Here is a 24,870-nt window from a genome sequence, read left to right as displayed (position 1 = left end):
TGGGGCCGTTTGGCGTTTCCACGTGCCTTGGGCCCGCCCACTGCAGCCGCCATCTTGGAAACGGCCGCTGGCGCCTAGCTGAGCTGGTAGGACTTCCGGGTCGGGCCTCCAGTTGCCCGGGTAACGGGAGCAAAGTCTCGCGGGTGAGTTAGTCTTTCATTCATCAGCGTAAAAAGAACTGAGTTCAGGTCGCAGGTCTCCTCCAGGGCGGACGTTATCGTGTGCGCTGTAGTAACCTCTCATCGTGTGGAGTCGTTCACATAGCGCGTATTGCTCCGGCGCCCTGCGTAACGCTAAGAGGCCTGAGGCCTGGGGTCCGATGCCCGCCTGGCTGTACTGTGGCGGCGGGAGCGGTGTGTGTGGGACCGTAGGGCGGCCTCACGGCTAGAGTTTCAGGACTGTGGGGTGCCTGTGTCTGTGGCGGTCGCCGGTGTCCTCGTGGTCCTCAGCAGGGTGCGGGTGGACAGCTCGCGCGGTGCCCGGGAGTCTTGGAAACACTTTCCGGCGCGGTCTCTGGACTGAGCGCTGGGACCCGGACCGAACCAGCCGCGCTTGCCTCTGGAGCTGGACTAGCCGACTTTCGTTAGGTCAAATAATGAACCTTATACTGCCCAAGTGCGCTATTAATACCGCCTGGAGTTCTTGTCTCTTACTCATTTCTATCCCCGTATATTTTAGAAGTAGATTTATTTTATTTTTATTTATTTATTTTTTTCTGTAACAGAGTCTCGCTCTGTCGCCCAGGCTGGAGTGCAGTGGCGTGATCTCGTCTGGCTGCAACCTCCGCCTCCTGAGTTCAAGCGATTCTCCTGCCTCAGCCTCCCGAGTAGCTGGTATTACAGGTGCCTGCCACCAGTCCCGGCTAATTTTTGTATTTTTAGTAGAGACGGGGTTTCACCATGTTTGCCAGGCTGGGCTCGAACTCCTGACCTCAGCCCGCCTCGGGCTCCCAAAGTGCTGGGTTTACAGGCATGAGCCACCATGCCCGGCCCTTATTTTGTTTTTATTTTTATTTTTATTTTTGCATTTATTTTTTGAGACGGAGCCTCGCTCTGTCGCCCAGGCTGGAGTGCAGTAGCGCGATCTCAGCTCACTGCAACCTCCACCTCCCGGGTTCAGGCGATTCTCCTGCCTCAGCCTCCCAAGTAGCTGGGATTACAGGCGTGTGCCACCACGCCCAGCTATTTTTTGTATTTTTAGTAGATTAAGCTGTAGTCACTAGGTCTGCAAGATAAAACTGTTTTAGAGGGACTGATAATAATGGGAATTCTGTAACTGTAGGGATCATGATTTAGCTTACAGTATAAACCTTTCATTTACAAAAACACTTGAGAGAAACAGTTTACCAAAATATACATTTGTATACTTAAAGGTACAAAGAACAGTGATTATCATATAACTGGAAAGTAAAAGAAATGTTTTTTATTTTAGATTGAGCATTTCCACAGAAATTACAGTTTTATCCTTTTTGAAAAAAGAGAATTGTGTTTCAGAAAGAAGAAACTACAGTTTTAGCATGTGGAAAGGAAAAGGGAGAACAAGCCGGATCAGAAGACGAAAACTCTGCAGAAGTTCTGAACCAAGAGGAGGTACAGTTTTTGTTTTAGTGACAGTGATGAAAAAAGAAATCCTTTTGTGATTGCTTGTTTGTTCATACGTAGCTTTTCTTTCTTTCTTTTTTTTCTGAGACGGATTCTTGCTCTGTTGCCCACGCTGGAGTGCAGTGGCGTGATCTTGGCTCACTGTAACCTCCACTTCCCAGGTTCAAGTGATTCTCTTGCCTCAGCCTCCCAAGTTGCTGGGACTACAGGCATGAGCCACCATGCTCGGCCTAACACATAGCTTTTCTCAAAGGCACACAGTGTTCAAAGAGAATCTTTCTTTTTTCTTTTCTTTTTTTTTTGGAGACAAGGTACAGTCTGTTACCCAGATTGGAGTGCAGTGGCGTGATCATGGCTCTCTACAGCCTTGAACTGCCAGGCTCAAGTGATCTCCTGCCTTAGCCTCCCTCCTGCTTCAGCCTCCCAAGTACCTCGGACTACAGGTACATGCCACTCCATCCGGCTAATGTTTTTTTTAAATTAGTTTTAGCAACAGGGTCTCACTATGTTGCCCAGGCCAGTCTTGAACTCCTGGGCTCAAGTGGTCCTCCTGCCTCGGCCTCCCAAAGCACTGGGATTACAGGCATGAGTCACTGTGCCCAACCCAAAGAGAATATTTCTTAAATAACACTCTTTTTAATGGTGCCATTGTATTCTTTTAGATCCTGGTGGGAATGTGAAGATATCTAACTCATTGTTTCAACTGTCTTCTCTGGGGGTGACTCCCAAGTTTCTTTTTCTGGTCTTGACCTTCAGCCACCTGTAGGATATCAGTGTTTGGATGTAAATTTATCACTTCAAATTCGGGGTAACCTTGTCTGAAGAAGATACTGTATCTTGTTCAATATAAAAGTGGCCATCTGGAAAGTCCTATGTAAATCCAACTGAATATGGTACAAGATATGGATAAGTTCACTTTTTTTTTCTCTTACGGAGATCCAGTTGTTGGATCATCATTTATTGAAAAACTACCTTTTTCCACTGATTTGCCTTCACACTTTGTCAGAAATCAGTTGTTCATTTACATGTGGGCCTCTTCCAGTTTTCTGTCCTGTTCCATTGACCTATTTGTCTGTCTTGACAATATCACAGTAATTTGATTACTGTAGCTTTAGAATAAGTTTTAAAATCAATCTTTCAAAGACATCGTGGCTATTCGAGGCTTTTCGCATTTCCATATGAGTTTTGGGATCAGCTTGTTAATTCCTGTACGAAAGCCTGCTTGAATTTTGATTAGGATTACATTGAATGAATATAGTCATATGTTGCATAAGGATGTTTTGGTTGATGGATCACATGTACAGTGGTGGTCCTATTAGATTACAATACCGTATTTTTTTTTTCTTAAGAGGTGGGGTCTTTCTATGTTGGCCAGGCTGGTCTCAAACTCCTGGCCTCAAGCAACCCTCCCGCCTTCGTCTCCCAAATGCTGGGAATACAGATGGGAGCCACTGTGCCTGGCCAATACTGTGTTTTTATTGTACCTTTTCTATGTTTAGATACACCAGTTCTTACTATTGTGCAAGTCTGTCTGACACATTTCATCAGACATGTTCTTTTAAAAATGGTAATCTGATTATATAGTGGTTTTAATCACCATTTGTTCTCTCCTTGCCTGATAGTGAATGAGAGCCACAAGTCTGAATTTATAGAGCTAAGGAAGTGGCTGAAAGCTAGGAAGTTTCAAGATTCACACTTAGTGCCTGCTTGTTTTCCAGGTAAGATCTAGCCTTCAGCTGTCCTGCCCTTTCCCACGCGAGAGCCAGGTAGACAGCAGGGGCCACTCTTGCAAGTGGACCTCAGCAGATACTGTCCCTCAGCTGGTTTGCATGTGCTCCCCTTGGGTTGGAGGAGGACCCCCCTCTGTGTGGCCAGTTAATTGCAGAGCTGTAGGCTTCAGCACTGAGCTGAGGTAGAATGACATTCTCTTCTGAAACTTGTGCTTATTAGGGAGGTTAGGTTAACATTTTGCCAGGCGCAGTGGCTCATGTCTGTAATCCCAGCACTTTGGGAGGCTGAGGCAGGCAGATCACTTGAGCTTGGGGGTTTGAGACCATCCTGGCCAAAATGACGAAATCCTATCTCTACTAAAAGTCCAAAAGTTAGCCAGGCGCGGTGGTGTGCCCTGTAGTCCCAGCTACTCTAGAGGCTTAGGCGGGAGGATTGCTTGAGCCTGGGAGGTTGAGGCTGCAGAGAGCCATGATCGTGCCCCTGCACTCCAGCTTGGGCGATAGAGTGAGACCTTGTCTCAAAAAACTAACAAAAACCAAAAACCACTTTCTTCTGGAACATTCTCTCACAGAAGTTGGGCAGCTTGCTCTGGGTGTGTGCCTGCATACATGGCCACTCCACTCTTCCCACAGGTGGGCAGGAGATAACCACAGGGAGGACCAAGATGCTCTTTACAAGGATTTGGAGTCTGCTGCAGCACAGAGATAGTGGTGCAATTAGGGCCCCAAAGTTCTACATCACAGGGCAGGCTGCACCTTACAGAAAAGTTAAGGCATATGCCACACAATGCTTCCATTGTCCATCAGAATTATTACTCAAGTACCCGTTAGGTAATTGAACTTTGAGCAAATTAACTTCCTCATATACCCCACACCAAGGCAAATGATTTCCCACTTGTGCCCCTTGCTGAGTGAGGTGATGTGTGTAAAGTTGTTTTCCATGAGTCAGTTACACATCATGACTTTGAACGAAAATGCTTGATTTGAGCCATTTTCTCTTAGGGCCCCTTCTAGTTGATGGTCATGAACCATATTGTCAGCCTCTAACATAATGGTTGCCTTTCTGTTTTTCTGTGTCAAAGATGGTCAGTAAAAGCCACACTCTTAGATTATACTGAACAGAGTTCTTCCCCAGATGATCAAGAGAGTCAGTAGTGTCAGAGGTAGACTTGCCGTGTCTAAGGCCTGCCCACATCTCAGGTGTCATTTGCCCTAAGAAGGATGGGTTTAAAATCATCAAGCAGGAATCAGCAGATGGTTTAGATGGAATACCTGAGAATAGGTCATCTGTTTGTAATTTGGAGCAGTAAAGAGTTCCTATTTTTAAAAGTGAGAACAACTTGCCCTGGCCCCAGCCCCAGATTTCAGGCGATGCAGGTGCAAAAGCACAGTGGCTTGGCAGTGACCTGAGCCCAGTGCTTACAGTTCTGGGGACAAGGAACCTTCTGTAAGTGCTTCATATAGTTTTTAGCTCCTAATCAGTGTATGATAGGAGGTAACATTTTTGGGCTTCAGTCAAAATGTATGAACTCTGGGGAATTCATCTTAGTTTGTGGAGGGGCATAGGAAATCTCCTAAGCAGGATTCCATCTTTAGACTGACTCTTCTTTTCTGCCTTGGAAACTGACCCCAGCATTTCCTTTCACCACCAAAAGCGCTAGCCAGGTCAGGGCCTCCCATGTAGATTGATGATAGTGGAAATTTTGAGGCTTTGAGACATTTGTAATAAGCTTTACTCTTACGAGCTCCTAATGGCCACTTCTACTTTGCCTAATATATGCAATATGAAAATGAAAGTAAGTGTAGATTACTATGTGTTTTTTGATATTAAACACTATCATGTAAATATAGGTAAAGGCTCTTCTAGATGTATTCCATAGGCCAGCTTTTGTTCACATGTATGTTTGGAGAGAATTTCCACTTAGATTAGCACGTAAGGTTTTGGAAGGATAACCACGCAGAAGAAAATCTTCCCGTTAGTAATTGATTCTAGGAGGAGTTCTGGCGCACAGGGGTGATTAACTCCACAATGCGGTACACGAAATCAACGAAATACGCTATCAGCACTAGAACCAGCTGTGTGAGCAGACAGTATCCTCCTGGGAGGGGAGATGAATTGGGACTCATCAAATCCAACTTGCTGGGAAACCCATAGAGGACTTGAGGCAGGAATTCCCACCATGAACCGGGAGCATCAAATCCAACCTGCCAGGAAACTGATGGAAGACTTGAGGCAGGAATTCCCACCATGAACCAGGAGCATCAAATCCAAGTTGCGGGAAACTGATGAAGACTTGAGGCAGGAGTTCCCACTGTGAGCCAGGAGCTCCCAGTAGTCCTGCATTGACTTGGCTGAATTATTTTCCCTCCCAGCTAAGAGAGGAAAGGTGAGGAATGATGAATTGGAGACGTTAATGCTCTAGGCCTCTTATGATCATGTAATACCTATGCCTGCCAGAAAAGCTGTCATCTGAGCATCCTTTCAATGTTCGTCTGACTGCTCCAGGAGCAGAAGCTTAGGCATGGAGGGAGAAACTTCTGGAAGCTGGTGGGGTATTAATGCAGCTGCTGAGGTTACTGTGGTGACTGTGCTCCAGCTGGAGCCTTGGCTCACAGGCACCCGCTGGAGCTGACCTACCCAGCTGAGCTCACCAGGTCATGGAGAGCCCATCTCATGGGTTACCTGATCAGAGAGGGGAGGATGTCTGCAGGCTTTGTGGGGACTTAAGTGGGGTTTACTGGCCAGCCAGCCAATCAAAGGGGTCTCAAGGTTTTTCCTCCGGAGAGCGGAGTCTGGTAATGGGGATAAGTGGCCTGGGGCTCTAGCCTCAGAGGTTGGCTGGGCATTGGGAATAGCACCTTATTGGCCAGTAGGCCCCAGGGGAGAGAGTCCAGCCAAAGCTTTCTGCAAGAGGCCAGGAGTAGGTCTGTATCAAGTCCACGGTGGTCTTTAGGTCTCACCTCTGAAGCTGACTTTGCCCTTCAAGGATTATAACTCACTGGAGGTCAAGACATTTTCTGGAATAGCTTTCTGACTCCCTGTTTCTCCTTGGAATCAAAGACTGAGACACATCCAGCTTCAGCCTTGTGTAATTTTGAAGTTCACATTTTTTTTTTTTTTCATAATGATATGTCTAGGGCCTCGAAGGTGTAGTAGGATTTACTCTTTGTGTCTTTGCTTTCCTAGGTACAGGAAGAGGGCTGATGAGCCAAACATCCTTGCAGGTGAGAATTTTCCTTTGATCCTTGAAACCCAGTGTAGATTTTGCTGCTTTGTTTTTGTGGTTCAAATGAAGTGGATTAAAAAAATTTCAGACATACAGTCATTTCTTACTTACCTAATAGATATGTTTGAATATGGTTCTATCAACTAGGATTAAGTTTGTTGCAATGAAAGACAAGCCCAAAGTTGAGGTGCTTAAGCAGCATGGAAATTTATTTTTTTCTCACTCATAGAAACAAGCTTGAAGTAGGCTGACCCGAGCTGGTGGGGCAGTCCCATGGTCCGTGGAGGCCCCAACTCCTTCCAGCTCTCTCATGTCCTTAAGGGAACTGCACCCTCAGGTCAGGGTGCAGGTCTTGGAACTTGGGCAGCAGGAGAGAGCAAGGGGGTGAGGAAGGGCAGGCTTCCTCCCTTTAAGGAAATTCCAGTCCCTCTGTCCTTGACCGGTGATCAGGTACACAGCCCTAGCCAGCTGCAAGGGAGGAGAGCTGTGCTGGCCTTTCTCCAGCCACGTGCCCTCTAAGTAGGATTCTGTTAGTGAGGACGGGGTGAGAAGGCGTGTTGGGATAGGCAACTAGCAATCTCTGCCACAACACATTACATGTCAGATCACGTTTAAAGTGTGCTGAGGCAGCTGCTGCTGTTTGTGAGGCAGTTGTGGTGCAGCAGGTAGAAACCAGAGCTAAGGGAGGATGAGGCCTCAGGTTTGGGCCAGAGTTGCCTTCAGCTGCCTGGGGGCCCCAACCCGAGACCCCCTCATACCCTTGCCTTCAGTTTCCTCCTCTACAAAATGAGGAAGTAAATGATGACCTCCAAGGTTTCTTTTCGTTCTTCTGATCCTGTTTTAAAGATCTCTAATGCACGATTTTCTGTAAAGCTAGAAATTAATTTCTTCCTTTATTTAAAAATTGTCCTTTAAAAAATTCTTTATTTAAAACTCATACTCAGATGTGTACATACGTTTAGTCTAAGGAATGGTATCTTGTTTTGTTTTGTTAGTAGATAAAAAGTAATTTTTGTTTTTTTGAGACAGAGTCTTGCTCTGTCGCCCAGGCTGGAGTGCAGTGGCATGACCTTGGCTCCCTGCAACCTCCGTCTCCTGGGTTCAAGCAATTCTCTTGCCTGAGCCTCCTGAATAGCTGAGATTACAGGCGTGTGCCATCAAGCCTAGCTAATTTTTTTGTGTTTTTAGTAGAGACAGGGTTTCACCGTGTTGGCCAGGCTAGTCTTGAACTCCTGACCTCAAGATCTGCCCGCCTCGGCCTCCCAAAGTGTTGGGATTACAAGCATGAGCCACTATGCCTGGTCCAAAGGTAATTTTAATTGTTAAAAATGTTGTGCTAAAAAGATAAATTTTTAAAATATTAAAGGAAAATATAATTTCTTTAAAATGCAAACACAGTCAGCAAGGGAATTCAGGTTATGTTTCCTAAACAGGTGAAAATCACAAACACAAGAAGTCCAATATATAAAGAATGGTATGTTTTGATGTTGTAATTCTATTATGCTGTGTTAATGTTTTCGTCATTTAAATTTTTTTAATTGTGGTAAAATATATGTAACGTAAAACTTAACATCTTAACCATTTTGAAGTTCAGTAGTATTAAGTACTTTCATATTGTCGTGCAGTATTTTTATTTTTGGAGGAAAGTGTAATTGACTTTATTCTGTAGCAGAATTTGGGGATGAGAAATGTCATGTATGCAGCAGTAACTACAGGTAGTCTTTGTTTAGGTCATGAAATAATTGGCAGTTGTTTCACATGTACATTCAAATGTGGTTGTTTTATCAAAAGTTTTTGAAATTTGAGACATATTTTACATATAGTGAAATGCACAGCAAAGTGTACAGTTTGCATTTTGATGATAAAGAGATTTACCCAAATATTTTCTAACCATAAGATCATAGGATGTTGGAATGGGAAGTGACCATGGTGATCATCCAGCTTAATCTTGCTTTACAGATGAGGAAACCAGAAATTGATCCCAGAAGATTTTTTGGCTGAGATTTTTTTTTTTCTTTCTTTTTTGAGAAGGAGTCACGTTCTGTCACCCAGGCCAGAGTGCAGTGGCGCAATCTCCGCTCACTGCCATCTCTGCCTCCTGAGTTCAACTGATTCTCCTGCCTCAGCCTCCGGAGTAGCTGGGATTACAGGCGCCTGCCACCACGGTCGGCTAATTTTTGTACTTTTAGTAGAGATGGGGTTTCATCATGTTGGTCAGGCTGGTCTTGAACTCCTGGCCTCAAGCAATCCACCCGCCTAAGCCTCCCAAAGTTCTGGGATTACAGGCATGAGCCACCATGCCCGGGCTTGGCTGAGATTTTTAACCAACTTAGATGCCAGTTAGAATTAAAGGAGAATCTCACATCTGGCTTCATCATGTTGTGTTTATTTAAACTGTTTTCTATTACTTTACATCGAATTTTTCTTCTGTGGTTCTATCTCAGTGGGAGACACTGAGAACGATACTCTTGCAAGTGGTAGAATTCGATCCTTACTACGTTGGGCATGCTGGCCTTTCTTTAGCTCCTAGGCGTGGGTTATGTAGAGAGCAGACCATTGCCTAGCCACTTGGATTTCACTGAATACAATTTTTTGGGGGTAGTTTCTGAAGGGGGCTGCCCCTCTACACCTGTGGGTATTTCTCATCAGGAGGGATGAGAGACTGAGAAAAGAAATAAGACACAGAGACAAAGTATAGAGAAAGAACAGTGGGCCCAGGGGACCGGCACACTCAGCATGCGAGGACCTGCACCAGCGCCGGTCTCCGGGTGTCCTCCGTATTTATTGATGACTATTTTCATTATCTTGGCAAGGGGAGTGGGGCAGGAGAACAGGGTGAACAGGGTGATGGTGGGGAGAAGATCAGTAGGAAAACATGTGAGTAAAGGAATCTGCATCGTAAATAAGTTGAAGGGAAGGTACTGTGTCCGGATGTGTACATAGGCTAGATTTGTTCTCTTTACCCAAGCATCTCAGTATAGGAAAGAGTGACAGAGTAGTATTGCTGCCAGCATATCTCTCCTCCAACCACAGGGTGGTTTTCTCCTATCTCAGAATAGAGCGAATAGTTGGATTTACACCGAGACATTCTGTTCCCAGGGACTTGCGGGAAACAGGCCTTCCTCTTTTACTAATCCTTCTTAGCACAGACCCTTTACAGGTGTTGGGCTGGGGGACGATAAGGTCTTTTCCTTCCCACGAGGCCATATGTCAGGCTGTCTCAGTGGGGGGAAACCTTGGACAATACCCAGACTTTCTTGGGCAGAGGTCCCTGCGGCTTTCCGCAGTGCATCGTGCCCCTGGTTAATAGAGAATGGAGAATGGCGATGACTTTTACCAAGCATACTGTCTGCAAACATATTGTTAACAAGTCACATCCTGCATAGCCTTAAATCCCTTAAACCTTGATTCAATACAGCACATGTTTCTGTGAGCACAGGGTTGGGCCTAAAGTTACAGATTAACAGCATCTCAAAGCAGAATGATTTTTCTTTGTACAGATCAAAATGGAGTTTCTTATGTCTTCCTTTTTCTACGTAGACAGAGTAACAGTCTGATCTCTCTTTCTTTTCCCCACAGTTTCTGTTTGTTTGCTATTGGTAGCACTATTTCCTGGCATAAGAAAGTGCAGAAACAGGTGAAACCCTGTCTGTACTAAAAATACAAAAATTAGCTGGGCATGATGGCAGGCGCCTGTAGTCCCAGCTGCTCAGGAGGCTGAGGCAGGAGAATCGCTTGAACCTGGGAAGTGGAGGTTGCAGTGAGCTGAGATCGTGCCATTGCATTCTAGCCTGGGAGACGAGCAAAACTCCATCTCAAAAAAAAAAGTGAAGAAACAGTATAATTTGAATTGTCAACATGTTTCCACCACTCATTCTGGTGAAGGGTTGACTGCCTGTCAATGCTTTCATTTTTGTTGGGGGGGACCTGGCATTGGAGCAGCCTTATGTGCATCTGCTGACTCGCAGAGTTGGGAGCGACTCCATTAGTGGCTTTTGGTTGAGTTATAGTGGGTTCTTGGTAGGTGACTGTGGGATCAAAGACTTTTTCAGACTCATACTCCTGGGTTCTTCCCAAAGCATAGGCATCTTCAACTTTGCTTTCCTTTTGGCCAGGAGGGACAGATGATTATTTCGTTGCCTGAGAGTTGCCTGCTCACCGCGGACACAGTGATTCGAAGCTACTTAGGGGCATACATTACTCAGTAAGTGACCACACACATGCTTACCTGGTGCAAGTGCTTCTCCTTAAAGTCTGTCATTGGCGAATATGTCTCTTGAGACATAATTCATTAATACCCAGTCCCTTTTAGAGCAGATAAATACCTGTTGATGTATGCCACTGTTCTAGAAAGTTTGTCCTCCTCTTTCCCTCCCTCCTCCCCCTCCCTGCCGTCGGTCGGCTGCTTGCCCAACGTTTGCCGCAAAGAAAATCGAAAACGATCGAAAATGATCCCGACTTTGATCCTGATCCGCCACCATGCCTGGCTAATTTTTTTTTTTTTTTGTATTTTTAGTAGAGTTAGGGTTTCACCATCTTGGCCAGGCTGGTCTTGAACTTCTGACCTTGTGATCCTCCTGCCTCGGGCTCCCAAAGTGCTGGGATTACAGGTGTGAGCCACCGTGCCCAGCCGGAAAGTTTGTTCTTAATTCACTGTAAATGGCATTTTTAAGGTTTTTAATAGGCTTCCTGGAGTGTGGGTGTGATACCACCATCTATCACTTACTAAGAAATAAAAATTAAATGGGATAATATATGTAAATCACAGCTGAGTGCTTTGGTTCTTAGTAGCCTGTTCTCTTCCATCATAGTAGCTCTTGACAAATGTAAGTTACTCTCTCTTATTTCTACCCTTACTGTACTTCAGTTTTTCTTGAACTTTGAAGAGCTGTTGACATTATGAAAGAATTAGTTTTATTTGGGTATAGAAGAGAGGAGGCTGATGTGGGAGAACTGTTTTCTGGCACACGTTCTGCTGGGCCTTTGTTTTGGGGCATCTCTGAAGACAGAGTGAGAGACCCGCAGTGGAAGGGATTTCTAAATTACGAGGGTACCGTTTCTTTCTTTCTTTTCTTTTTTGTTTTTTTCTTTTTCTTTTTTTTTTTTTTTTTGAGACAGGGTCTTGCTGTGTCACCTAGGCTGGAGTGCAGTGGCGATCTTAGCTCCCTGCAACCTCCACCTTCTGGGTTTAAGCAGTTCTCATGCCTCAGCCTCCCAAGTAGCTGGGATTACAGGCATGCTCCACCGTGCCTAATTTTTGCATTTCTATTAAAGATGGGGTTTCACCATTTGACCAAGCTGCTCTCAAACTCCTGGCCTCAAGTGATTCACCCACCCCGGCCTCCCAAAGTGCTGGGATATAGGCAAAGGGCCACTGTGCCTGGCATATACTGTTTCTTAACCGTTAGGTAAGTTCTGGACTTTCTTCCCCTGGCATATTTTTGGAAGAAGGTGAATAGGTCTTTTAGGCCCGTGTAGAGGCAAGGATGCTGTCATTATAAACATTTTCTGAATCATTCTGAAATTTTGAGTAGAATGTATGGCAGTATAGGAATCTGGACCTTGAAGGATTGATGAAAACTTTTTCTAAATACCTTCAGGCAACATGAGATCTTTTTATTGGCAATTGTGCAAAACAAATAAAAATACTGTGATACATAATTTGTAATAGAGCAGGTAAACTTAGGAATAAAAGCGTTAGAACTGCACAAGTGTATATGAGCATATTCCATTTTGGTTAAGGTTGGTGCCTTCCAACAGAGCTTTCAGCAATGACAGATGTTTTTTCTGCATTGTCTGGTATGGTGGCCATTAGCTCTGAATGGCTAGTGCGCACTTAAAACATAGCTTATCTCACTGAGGGATTGAATTTTAAATATTATTTAATTCTAAATAATTAAGGGTTAAATTTAAATAGCTCTGCGTACCCAGTGATTACTGTATCGGATGGTGCAGGTCTCTGTTCTTTCCACCATTTTTTCCCCACCATATTTTATATCTTTATTTAGGTGAGACAAATGGAGTTAGGTCAAAAGCTTTGTAACTGGAGAACCAAGTTGGAAGCAAAGAGGTTTTTTTGCAACGAGGAATCTCTTGCAAACAAACCTGGAACTTGGCCTAGTGAGTCAGTTTTTCTGACATGTAAGTATGGCTCTTTCAGAGCACTGGCACTGGGGCTGTGCTCCCCCGGAGAGGAAGAGCCTTAAGGAAGGAAGGAAGGAACTCTTTTGAGTCTGTTAAGTAAACTGAGTGTGTTGACAGTTTGAACACACTCCCTCTGGCAGCAAAACAAACTGCTTGGCTTATTTCATATTTTGAATCAAAGTAATTCCTTTAAACCGGCTTTTAATTTTCAAAGGTGGAAGCCGCCTCCGTCTCCTCTGCTGGCGCTGTGTACCTTTTTAGTTTCAGAGAAGCATGCTGGGGACCGATCTCTTTGGAAGCCTTACCTGGAGATTTTACCCAAGGCCTATACCTGCCCTGTTTGTTTGGAGCCGGAAGTGGTGAACCTTCTTCCCAAATCTTTAAAAGCAAAGGCTGAAGAGCAGAGAGCCCATGTGCAGGAGTTCTTTGCTTCCTCCAGAGACTTTTTCTCTTCTCTGCAGCCTCTGTTTGTGGAGGCTGTTGACAGCATCTTCAGCTACAGTGCCCTGCTGTGGGCTTGGTGCACCGTCAACACCAGAGCCGTGTACCTGAGGCCCAGGCAGCGGGAATGCCTTTCTGCAGAGCCGGACACCTGTGCACTCGCTCCGTACCTGGACCTGCTGAATCATAGCCCACATGTCCAGGTGAGAAGCTGACAAGGGAGCAGCTATTCTATTTGGATAGGAAAGCTTCCACTGCCCGGAACCTGTGACTGTAGATGGTGAGTGACACCACAGGGAGAGGCGTCGGCAGCTTCAGGTGACCCTGTTGGGATGGCCTGCCGTCAGGAGGCTCCTGTTGTTCTTCCAGACCCCACTGTCCCTCTTGCAGTGCTTGCCTCTGCCCATTTTCTCCACTTTGCTCTTCAGGCCTACAGAACCTCATGTTGCATCCCCTGTCCGGTCTTTCCCAGCAGGTGGTGCAGAGCCCTCCTTCCTTCTACCTCGTTCCTCCTTCAAGACCAGGACTGAAGCCCAGCCTGCTTTCCTGCCCTGTCGCTTTTAAACTTGGTGTTATAGCTGTCACAGCTTTTCTCTTTGCTCTGATCGCTGACTGACTTGATTTTTTTCCCACTGAGCTCTGAAATCTTTGAGAATGGGGTCTTTGTCTTGTTCCTCTTTGTCACCCCAGTGCTCATGGCAGGGCCTGGCACATAGCAGGTGTTCAGTAAATGTTTATTGAATGGATGGGTATTTGTGGGGAAAGGGTTCTGGGAAATAATGAAAGAAACCCGATTTGGGAGGTGGTCACAGATCGCATCCTCCCAAGCCTTTTCCCCAGGTGGCTCATTTGGGAAACGAGTGTTATTTGCAGGGCATGCAGGGGTAGAGGCCTGGCTTGGAGAGCAGGAGAATGTCCATCAGTCGACTCACCTGTAACGCTTTTGGGGTGTGTTGTGGAGGGACATGGCTGGGATCCGTGTCCTGGCTGTCACCTTTACATGACACTCCACTGTGAGAAGAGCAGTCATGCCTTGTGAGCCCACGTGCTAAGCTCATGTGCTCTCCACATGAGATCAGAGCTTAGGGAGGTTCCCGCTCTGCTTTCTTAGCCCAGGAACAAGGGCTGTCTGCTTGTTACTTTTGTAGAAAGAAGTATCTTTAACAATCAGGAGCAAAGGAGCCTGGGATTAGATGAGTGTTTCTGTGGTTGATGTTGATGAAATAATATCAGGGGTGTGTAGTGTGATAGGATGCTAGACATGGGAACTCCGTCTGTCCCCAGTGCAGTGATTTATTTTTATTGGGACTTTTGGTGCATTTATGTGCCGAACTAATGATTTTATAGTCTACTGTAGGAAGACCACACCACAAACTACAGCCTGTGGGCATGTGGCCCGAAAGCCCTGAGCTAAGAGTGGTTTTTACACTTTGAAAGGATTGTAAAAATACAACTTGTGACAGAGACCACATAGGGCTGGCAAAGCTGAACATGTTTACTCTCTAGCTTTTTACAGATCAAGTTTATTGGCACCACCATGTCCTCCTTCCCTGGGCTATGAGTGGACGTGACCAATAAACTGCTGATGATCTCATCTGCGCTGTGTCAGGTGATGTGGTGTGGCCATCCCCAGCGCCCTAGGGCAGGACTCCCTCCCTCATCAACAGGGTGAAGTCGAGGTGGATGAAACCGGAAGTGGCATGTTCCCTATGCATAGTTACATTTATTGATGGGTGTTTGAAAGCTGCACTTGACTCACATTAATATTACATAATAACTTAATCAGTTTTTGTAGTTTTACACCTTACTTTAAAAAAAACCTTTAACAGTTTTTCTTTCTAGGTAAAAGCAGCATTTAATGAAGAAACTCACTCTTATGAAATTAGAACGACTTCACGTTGGAGAAAGCATGAAGAGGTATTCATCTGTTACGGCCCTCACGATAATCAGCGGCTGTTCCTGGAATATGGATTTGTTTCCGTCCATAATCCTCATGCTTGTGTTTATGTCTCAAGAGGTGGGAATCAACTTTGTTCTTAACATAAACACTGTATAATTTTTTTTCCCAGTTGGAGATGTGTATTTTCAGTTTTAATAAAAATATCAAAACCGTAAGACTGACATACACATCACTAATTTTCTTCTAGGTAGGCCTAGCCTTACTCTTACTGACTGTAATTTCAGTGTTGAAGTAAAAACAACAAAGCTCTGACTGATATTTAGGATAAGAAGAATTAAGAAGTTTTCATTGCATTGGGTCAAAATATAGAATAGAAGAAGAGGAAAACTGCTAAGGAAATAAATACAGTATTAAAGGATGGAAATGTTTATACTGAGATGTTGTCACTGGCACTAAAGACAATAGAATTAGAGAGCAATGAATAAAAAATATTTATTAAGCACCTACTGTGTGTAAGACACTGTGCTAATCACAGAGATAAATCTATAGTCCTTTTTTCTGGAGGTTGATGCCATGATGACATTTGATTTCATCTATGTTCTTTTGTTTTTGGTTTTATTATTTTTGGTTTTATCATTGGTTGTATTTTTGAGTCAGAGTCGCACTCTGTTGCTCAGGCTGGAGTGCAGTGGCGTGATCTTTGCTTGTTGCAACCTCCGCCTCCCAGGTTCAGGCGATTCTTGTGCCCTAGCCTCCGGGAGTAGTTGGGATTACAGGCATGCGCTACCACGCCTGGCTACTTTTTGTAATTTTAGTAGAGGTGGGGTTTCACCATGTTGGTTAGGCTGGTCTTGAACTCCTAGCCTCAAGTGATCTACCTGTCTCGGCCTCCCAAAGTGCTAGGATTATAGGAGTGAGCCACTGCACCTGGCCTGGTTTTATTATTATTATTTTTAATTTGTGTTTTTTCATATGATAGAGACAAGCTTGTTATGTTGCCCAGGCTGTCTTCAAGTCCTGGGCTCCAGAGATCCTCCTGCCTCAGCCTCCCAAAGTGTTGGTATTACAGGCGGGAGCCACCGTACTTGGCCCAGTTTTATTATTTTAAAATAGTAAGTTAGCCATTACACTTAAAATGTGAAAATTCCAAATATAGTGTTAAAAAAGTACATAGAAGACTGATTTTTCCCTTTGTGAAACAGTAGAGAAGCAGTTTTCTAGGCCATGAAAAAATGGCAAGAGATTTATTAAATACATAATTTGATGCATTTTTAATATAGATTTGATTGGAAATAGAAACTTGGCCAAGCTGTTACTACTCCATCTTATAAGGCAGAATAATAATGTGATTTCTCAAAATAAAAATAGAAAAGCAAAAACTGGGTCTTGCTGCTAGAAAACCAGCTTTGAGATTGGCTTCATGTTTTCAAAATCCTGATAAATTTAATATTGATGTCCAAGAAGAATTCATTTGTTGAATAAATTAATTTGAGCAAAAATTATATTTTAGTTATATTTCCATTTTAAAAGTAAAATAGAAAAATCTCTCATTACCCTGCTTCTCCAAATAGCTTTGTTAGTTTGTGCATATTTACTTTAAGTTTTTTGTAGTTGCAGTCACTAATATCCAGACTACTTTGAATTCTGGTTTGGAAAAAGCTCAGTATTGTAAACCTTTCCTCATGTTTTTGCATGGCCTCTACTTTTGTTGACTGTAATTTTCCAACAGTCATGCTGATGTCCTAATGACCTGCTTGTTTTTGGTGGATTTACTTAGTGGGAGCACGAGCTGAGGTTATGCGTGTTTAGTCCTCCAGCCTTGGAATTCTGATAGCCTTTCAGGGACTCAGTACTGATGTGACTGAATTGGACTCGAAGAGTAGACTTCCTTCTGAATTAGGTGGAATTGTTTGTGCATGTCTGGGTTGCTAAGGGGAAAGGAGGTGAGTTGAGAAGGGAATGAAGACATACTTTTGTCCACATTTACGCCCTAACAGTCTGATTTTTTTTTAAATATAGAAATACTTGTTAAATATCTTCCATCAAGAGATAAACAGATGGACAAAAAGATTTCTATTCTAAAGGATCATGGCTATATAGAGTAAGTGTTTCTCTTTCCCTCTTAGAATTATTCCTTTAGGAAATGTTCATGGAAAACCTGGGGTTAAATTTTCCATGGGGGTGAGACACCTCTTGACCCTGTGTCAGCTGACGGGTAGGTATTGAGCACTTACTATGTGCAGTAAAACTGTGCTTGATGATGTGGAGGACATAAGGAGTAGAAGACACTTGAAAGAAACTTCTTTAGGGACATAAGGTACAAGCTAGAAATATTAAATTACGGTACCAAAAGAGAGCTTGGATGTGTTGATGGGTGGCCCAGGATGAGTCTGTCTACCCTGTGGTCATGTGGAAAGGCCAGGCTGGCCCTCAGGAGAGCCCAGGCATCTGGCACCATGGTGCAGGCTCTTGGGGTAGGTGGGTAGCCAGGTGATTCCATGCCAAGTGGCTAAACGGGGTTCAAGGCTCTCCCTTTTGGATTTTCTTTTCTGGATGAAATTAAGTTTGAAATGATCCTGCCATGGTGTGAGAGCAGCCTGGCAGTGATGGCTGCCATCTGTGGGATGCCCGGGTAGTTCCAGTTCTTAAGCGTTTCTCTTACTGGGAACTCCTGCTCATGGGCCCTGCCTCAGGCCCCTCATTCATGTTCAAGCTTCTTACTAAAATTATTGCAAAAGAGCTGTTTACTCTTTAAAAAAAAAATGGGGAGAGAATTTTCTGTTACTTAGGTTTTCTTTTTAAGTATTTGCAGACTGATTTTCTCCTGTCCTTTGACCAAGATTGCAGGTTACATGACATTTAGCAACCCCTTTAAAAATGTGTTTGACTCTTCAGTCATTTGCTATGAGGTCATGAAATACTGAAATGACGGATTTGTCATTATTTGTTTTTCTGCTTCAGAAATTTGACATTCGGATGGGATGGACCATCTTGGAGGCTACTCACAGCCCTTAAGTTGTTATGTCTGGAAGCTGAAAAATTGTAAGTTTCACATGTGTTGGTCTTAAGCTGAGGCAACAGGCTAGATATAACTTTGGAGCGTTTGTTTGTGTTTTGGCTTGCATTCAGATACCCAACCAGGGTGGAAAAAGGAATGTCCTACATTGAAGTTGCTTTTTTGTTATGTAACTTGCCCATGTAGTGAATGTTTCATTTCTCAGTTTTAACCGTTTTGGAATTCTGGTTTTAGAATCATAATCAGAATGCATAGTTCTGATAATTTTTTTGTTTCTACTCATATTTTCCTCCTGGTGACCTGAAATCCTTTAGAAAGTGTGGGCATTGGCACCGTTCAGAGGAAAGTCTGAGAGTAGGTAGGTTTTGCCCAGGACAAATAGAGCTCGAGCTCCTAACGTCGGTCCTGCCCTGGGGCAGATCCAGAAGCCTGGCTGAAGAGCTGGACTTTTCCATGGGGGAGGCAGGTCGGGGAGCACCCGGTGTGGGTCTGCATCCTGGCCAGGCTCCCTCATGTTCCTGCCTGCTGTCAGTCCTGCTCCCTGCAGCCACCTGTCGGCACATCCAGCTGTGCTGTACCCAGTACAGGGGCAGCTTCGGCCTGAGTCCCTGGCAGGGAGAGCAGCCTTCAACCTTCTGCTGCTAGATATCCAGGGAGAACCTCTTGAAGATGGTGCAGGCTGTCCTTGAGCAGTTGGGAGGACTGACTGAGATGAGGCACAGTGCCTGGGAGCAGTCGGTGCCCCTTCCGTGATGCCTGTTCTTCTTGTGGATGAGATGATGTTGCTTCCTTCTTTTTCTCTAGGAACTTTTGGAGTAAAATTTCTCCCTGGTCTCAACACCAAATATAGTTTTTGTTTTTATTCTTAGCAAATGGAGTGTTTTTATCTTACAGATACTATGAATTCTTTAACTGATGTTTCCTTCTTTTTCTTGTTCGCTGGAAAACTGAGAGGCAAATCTGAGGTCCATCCAAATGTACCTAATGTTAGGGCGTGCGGTTTCACACTGGCCCGTTCCTGCTGTGTCTTGTCTTTTCTCCCCTCTTCTTCCTTTGTCTTGTTTTCTGCCTTCATTCATCTTACCTTTAATTTCGTGTGCATTCATGTAAGCTTCTTTAAATCCTTCTGGCAACAAGGTATGAGTCCTTTTTGGACACTTCAGCCTAAAATTAAATACAACAACTGGCTGTTTCCCAGAGGTCTTCCTTAGGCCTCTTTTCTTCCATTTGAGTTACTGCTTACTGAGTGGGTGGTGGAGAAAACATGTGTGGGCTCTGGCTGATGCGTGTTTTCAGTTCTTTCTGCCTCTCATTAGGTCTGTCACTTAGGGTGGGTGCTTCAACTTTCCTGAGTGAGCCCTGGCATGGGGATAATCGTGCTTTCTTTGCTAGGTAACTGTGAAGATTAAATTAGATAATGGTTATTCATGAACACCATGCCTGACAATCATTTTTTTTTCTTTCCTGAGAACTCATTTCACCTGTCATCTCTGACGCTGAAGCCTTCTGAGACTATTCCGGGCTGTGTCTTGCCAGCTGTTCTGAATTCTAATGGGCTCCTGTTTACTTCCACAGCAGCCATCTTTCCTCCCCTTCGAAGCCACTTCCACTTCCAGATTCTCGGTGTTCAGAATCCGGTCCTCCATCCTTTTCTCCCGGTAGTTCTTTCTAGTGTCTAGGTCTGGCGCTGCCACCTCTGCTCCACATCCTGCTGTGGCTCCCTTGCACCTGCCACAGCAGACCTGCCAGAGTGGGCCCTGCCTGCTGACTGAGCCCCATTTCCTACGAGCCTTTGCAGTAGAGCTTTGGAATGACTTGCATGGGGATAGAGGCTTGCTGTAGATTCCTCCTTCCAGACGTGGAGCATTTGGCTTTGTGAATTGTGTCCCAGTTTGCTACTATTTTGGACAGACTGTCACTTGAAGAGAAGGAAAACTCCCACCTTTGCTCCTTAGTCCTCTGCCTTTCGGCTGTGGACTCGCCCTCTTGTTCTGTCACTGGCTTCGTTCCCATGGCTGGGGGCAGGACTTCATTCACTTATGGGTCACACAGGCTTGTCATGATGATAACATTCAGTCCTTGCCTGCAGAGAGCACCCACCCCTCGTGCTTTTTCTTCTCAGCTCCTCCTCCTCCTTTCTTATTACCTGGTCGGCTTCCACACAGGAGCTACAAGTGGCGTGGAGGTTTGGGGAGTCTGCTTATGGAAAGAGTTGTATTATGCTCCTGGAGAAATAGGAGAAGGAGTTTATGTGTTGCATTGAAATAGAAAAGTCTGCTTTTTGAGAGCCTGCTAAAATTGTGTCATGGAACATTTTGGTTCTAGTACATGCTGGAAAAAAGTACTTCTTGGGGAAGTAATTTCAGATACGAATGAGAAGACAAGTTTGGACATAGCCCAGAAAATATGCTATTATTTCATGGAAGAGACTAATGCTATGCTTCAAAAGGTATGTTTCCAGAATGTGACATCCTTAAAGAAGGGTCTGGATTCAGCAATTCCTTGTTTTGTACATGTTGTTAGGGATAGTGCATTTCATAAGAGCATTGTTTAGTCCCTTAAATAAATAAATGTTGATGTAATTACCTCTATTTTTGTTTTCTTTGAGATGGAGTTTCACTCTTGTTGCCCAGGCTGGAGTGCAATGGCACGATCTTGGCTCACTGCAACCTCCACCTCGCAGGTTCAAGCGATTCTCCTGCCTCAGCCTCCCAGGTAGCTGGGATTACAGGTGCCCACCACCATGCCCAGCTAATGTTTGTATTTTTAGTACAGATGGGGTTTCACCATGTTGGCCAGGCTGGTCTCGAACTCCTGACCTCAGGTGATCCACCTACCTCAGCCTCCCAAAGTGCTGGGATTACAAGTGTGAACCACTGCGCCTGGCCTGAACCACTGTGTCCGGCCTCCATTTTTGACTGTTAACCTTGTCCCTATGCTTTTTCTCTCAATTTTTTCTTTATTTTTTCTTTTTATTTTTGAGACAGGGTCTTGCTCTTGTCTCCCAGACTGGAGTACAGTGGCACAATCTCGGCTCACTGCAACCTCCGTCTCCTGGGTTGAGGCGATTCTTCTGCCTCAGCCTCCTGAGTAGCTGGGATTACAGGCGCCCACCACCATGTCTGGCTAATTTTTGTGGTTTTAGTAGAGACGGGGTTTCACCATGTTGGGCAGGCTGGTCTCGAACTCCTGACCTCAGGTGATCCACCCACCTCAGCCTCCCAAAGTGCTGGGATTACAGGCATGAGCCACCACAACTGGCCTCTTTATTTTTAATTATATGTATTTATAGTGTACCACATGATGTTTTAAAATATGTATACATTGTAGATGGCTAAATGAAGATATTTAACATATGCATGATCACATATACTTATTTTTTTGTGGTGAGAACACTTAAAATCTACTCTTAGCAATTTTCAAGTACATAATATGTTGTTACTAACTAGTCATCACGATGTACAATAGATCTCTTGAACTAATCCTCTGTCCAGCTGAGATTTTGTGTCTTTTGATCAACATCTCCCTAATCCCCCTCCAACCCCTCAGCCTCTGGTGACCACAATTTGACTCCCTGCTTCTATGAGTTTGACGATTTTAGAGTCCACATATAGTGAGATCATGCAATATTTGTCATTCTGTGCTGGCTTATTGCCCTGTGACAACATGTCCTCCAGGTTCATCCATGTTGTTACAAATGACAAAATTTCCTTTTTTTTTTTTTTATAAGGCTGAATGTACTTCACTGGCTATATATGCCACGTTTTCTTTCTTTCTTCATCTGTTGATGAATACTTAGGTTGACTCCATATCTTTGCCTTTACCTTTTATTAAAAGGTAAAAAGTAAAAAAGGTAAAAAGTAAACGTTACTGTATGACTTCAAGCATTTTTTCTCATTGATGCGTTTATTTAGTAAATGTTTTAGTTAAATGAGAAATCAGCTCATTCGTATGAAAACATGCCTGGGATTTAAGGAGTGATTTTAATGTAGAAGACATTATGGAAATGAAATAAGCCAGACACAAAAGGACAAATACTGTATGATTTCACTTCTGTGAGGTTCCTAGAACAGGCAAGTTCATAGAGACAGAGAGTGGAGTAGAGGTAACTGGGGGTTTGGGGAAGAGGGGAATAGGATTATTGATAAATGGTTATAGAGTTTCTGTTTGGGGTGATAGAAACAGTTCCAGAGCTGGAGAGTGGTGGTGGATCTATAACAGTGCGAATATACTTCATGCTGCTGAACCGTACACTTAAAAACCGTACACTTAAAAGTGTAAAAAACCGTACACTTAAAAAGGTACATTCTATGATATATATATATAACTGCAATAATAATTAAAAAATATCTTTCAGGTGTCGCATATGAAGGATGAAAAAGAGGCCCTAATAAATCAACTAACTTTGGTGGAATCCTTGTGGACGGAAGAGCTAAAGATTCTCAGGGCATCCGCCAAGACCCTGCACAGTTTGCAAACAGCTTTTACCTGATTTCACCAAAGTGCGTTTGGTCACCTCCTCTGGTGGGTGTTAGTCACACATTTTAGACTAAGGTTTGATGGACTAAATTTATATAGTTTAGAGTCGAGAGTGGCATCTACTCAACAATTAGGAACGTCATCCTTTTCTTTTTGCTTTTCCTACAGAAACAGAAGTTAATTTGAAGAGCGTCATCGTGGCCTGGGGCGGTGGCCGCCCCCAGGACGTGCAGGATTTCTGCAGGGGGCAGCACAGGTTCTGGGACTGTGAGGCTGTGAGTGAAGGTGGACAAGCTGTCTGGATAGCACGTCTAATGCTCTTCCGAATAAAGTGCTGAACTGTGAGGAGAGAGGCGGACTGCCAGGGAGCCAGGAGCGTCCGTGTGTGGTCTGTCACCACGGGGCCTGCTTCTTATCTGACACAGCAGCTCTCAGAGTCTAGCGGTTGTGCTTTTAAGATGCTCTGATACCGTTGGGTTAAGGGGCAGGTTGGCGGTGGGTGGCTTTGGGCGGTGGGTGTGGGGAAGTGTGAGGTAGTCCTGGGTTCCCGCCAGGGTGGCCCAGCTGCCAGCCGTTCCCTGTGTGACTGCACTGAGGTGGGCGTTGAAGAGTCCCCTAGGGGACACAGGGCTTCCAAGAGGAGGGAATGTCCTCTAAACATGCTCCTGGCCTCCCAAGGCGGCGCTTGTCTAATTATTCACTTGGGAAGAATGACTGGCTTAGCCAGCGGCCCTTTCTGCTTTGTTCTGGTGGCTGTCCTGGGCAGGCCTTTCAACCTGGGGAGCTGGCCCATCCGCGGTGGGCCTGTCTGCTTGATTCTGGGGTTCAGTGTAGGTCAGCTGATTGCAAACCACGGTGGTGGTTTGGCCTCTGTTCTTACTCTTGAGTTTTGATCCTGCTCAGACCCTGGGTGGGGAAAAGTGGCGCTTCCTGCACAGCTCTCAGCTGCCTGTGGCCTCGGGACTGCCTGCATAAGTAACGCTGGGGCTGCTGGTCCTGTTCAGGCCCATGCCGGAGACGCTGCGTAGACAGTGTTGCCCAGGGTCCTGTTTACCCTCCCAGGGTTCATTCTTCCCAAGAACTGAAATTCCTTTCTCACTGGAGCCCAGCAAAACCAAATGAACGGGGCCTGCTGGCCTCAGAAGGCAGGCAGAGTTTAAAATAAAACTTTCTCATTTCTTGAACATCTTTCCCTGTTTGTATATACAGTTTGTGTTTATTTTTCAATAGTTGCAGTATATTTCTTTTTTTTAATATTCAGTATAATGCAGTGTATTTCATCATACGCTGTATGGAGAGTGGGCAGACTCTTCTGGAGGGCCCGGTAGTGACCGTTTGAAGCTTTCTGGACCTGTGGCCTTAGTCCCAGCGATTCTGCAGAGCAGCTATCAGCAGCATGTCAACCACTTGCAAGGCTGGGCTCCCGGGAAACTATTGACAGTGACAGGTGGTGGGCCGTAAGTTTCCTGACCCCTGTGCTGTGCCAGAATTTCTTTCTCCTCTTTCCTGTGAATGCACCTAAATATGTTAATTCTTTTACACCTTTCAAAATGGACAGCCCCTTGAACATTAAAAACTTTGCAGACCCTACATGGTCATTGTGCTTTCCTCATCTAGTGATTAGAAAAAATGCACAATGGGTGGGTGCAGTGCTCACACCTGTAATCACTTTAGGGGAGGCTGAGGGGGGAGGATCTCTTGAGTCCAGGAACAGCGTGGGTGACATAATGAGCCTCCCCCACCCCCCCCCAACAAAACAATTAAAAAAATGAGCGGGCGGGTTGACCTGTGCCTGTAGCCGCAGCTACTCGGAAGGGTCAGGCAGGAGGATGGCTTAGAGCCCGGGAGTTTGAGGTTGCAGTGAGCCAGGATCGCGCCACTGCACTCCAGTCTGGCCAACAACTGAGTGAGACCCTGTCTCTCAAAATAATAATAAAAATTAAAAACACAGTGACAAAAAGCAGCTACCCAGAAACGTTTACAACTGAGTAATACTCCATCAGCACAGCAGATCTGCATTTATTTACAGCTGAGTAATACTCCATCAGCACAGCAGATCTGCATTTATTTGAAGAATAGTAGTATGAGACTGTAGACAATGCTAGTTATGTGAAGTCACAGACCCTTTGCAAGAAACCTGTGCCTCCACACACTTCCTTTTGGCTGCTCTTTTGTTCTGGACTCCAAGACTCCAGTGGCAAGCTGTTCTTGTAAAATCATTCTGAGGGCAGCAAGCCCATCTGTCCCCACCTAGGGAGAGGCAGCTTGCACTGCTGTTTAACCAATGGCGCCGTTTTCTTCCTTATTCTCTAATCACCACCGCCCTCCCGGA

The 24,870-nt window shown here is 44.8% G+C and overlaps 1 protein-coding gene across 10 annotated transcripts; it reads left to right on the top strand.

Moving 5' to 3' along the window:
- The first annotated feature begins 29 nt into the window (after positions 1-29).
- Positions 30-24,128, top strand: SETD4 (SET domain containing 4). 10 transcript variants are annotated; one of them, XM_031665721.1, is made up of 12 exons: positions 30-143; positions 1,494-1,589; positions 3,224-3,319; positions 6,519-6,556; positions 10,674-10,762; positions 12,917-13,346; positions 14,986-15,160; positions 17,063-17,144; positions 18,005-18,085; positions 20,385-20,508; positions 22,417-22,583; positions 22,707-24,128. In XM_031665721.1, exons 2-11 carry the CDS (start codon positions 1,517-1,519, stop codon positions 22,549-22,551), a joined length of 1,323 nt encoding a protein of 440 aa, XP_031521581.1. In that variant the 5' UTR covers positions 30-143; positions 1,494-1,516; the 3' UTR covers positions 22,552-22,583; positions 22,707-24,128. The 10 variants fall into 10 exon arrangements, with proteins under 10 accessions (XP_031521581.1, XP_031521582.1, XP_031521577.1 ...); XM_031665722.1 differs by having other exon boundaries at positions 39-143; positions 1,481-1,589; XM_031665717.1 differs by lacking the exon at positions 30-143 and adding an exon at positions 279-353.
- The last annotated feature ends 742 nt before the right edge of the window (positions 24,129-24,870 follow it).

This window comes from Papio anubis, chromosome 4 (genome assembly GCF_008728515.1).
Source record: "Papio anubis isolate 15944 chromosome 4, Panubis1.0, whole genome shotgun sequence".
Taxonomy (NCBI): Eukaryota; Metazoa; Chordata; class Mammalia; order Primates; family Cercopithecidae; genus Papio; species Papio anubis.
The sequence above is the reverse complement of the archived record's forward strand: the minus strand, read 5'-3'. Positions and strand labels throughout refer to the sequence as shown.

Bases quoted from the DNA above. Each gene is read 5' to 3' on its own strand.
- SETD4 (XM_031665717.1), top strand. From the start codon at position 320: ATGCCCGCCTGGCTGTACTGTGGCGGCGGGAGCG. The intron at 10,763-12,916 runs GTAAGTGACCAC...TAATTTTCAAAG, and splicing joins TTAGGGGCATACATTACTCA to GTGGAAGCCGCCTCCGTCTC. The intron at 18,086-20,384 runs GTAAGTTTCACA...TTTTGGTTCTAG, and splicing joins TGTCTGGAAGCTGAAAAATT to TACATGCTGGAAAAAAGTAC.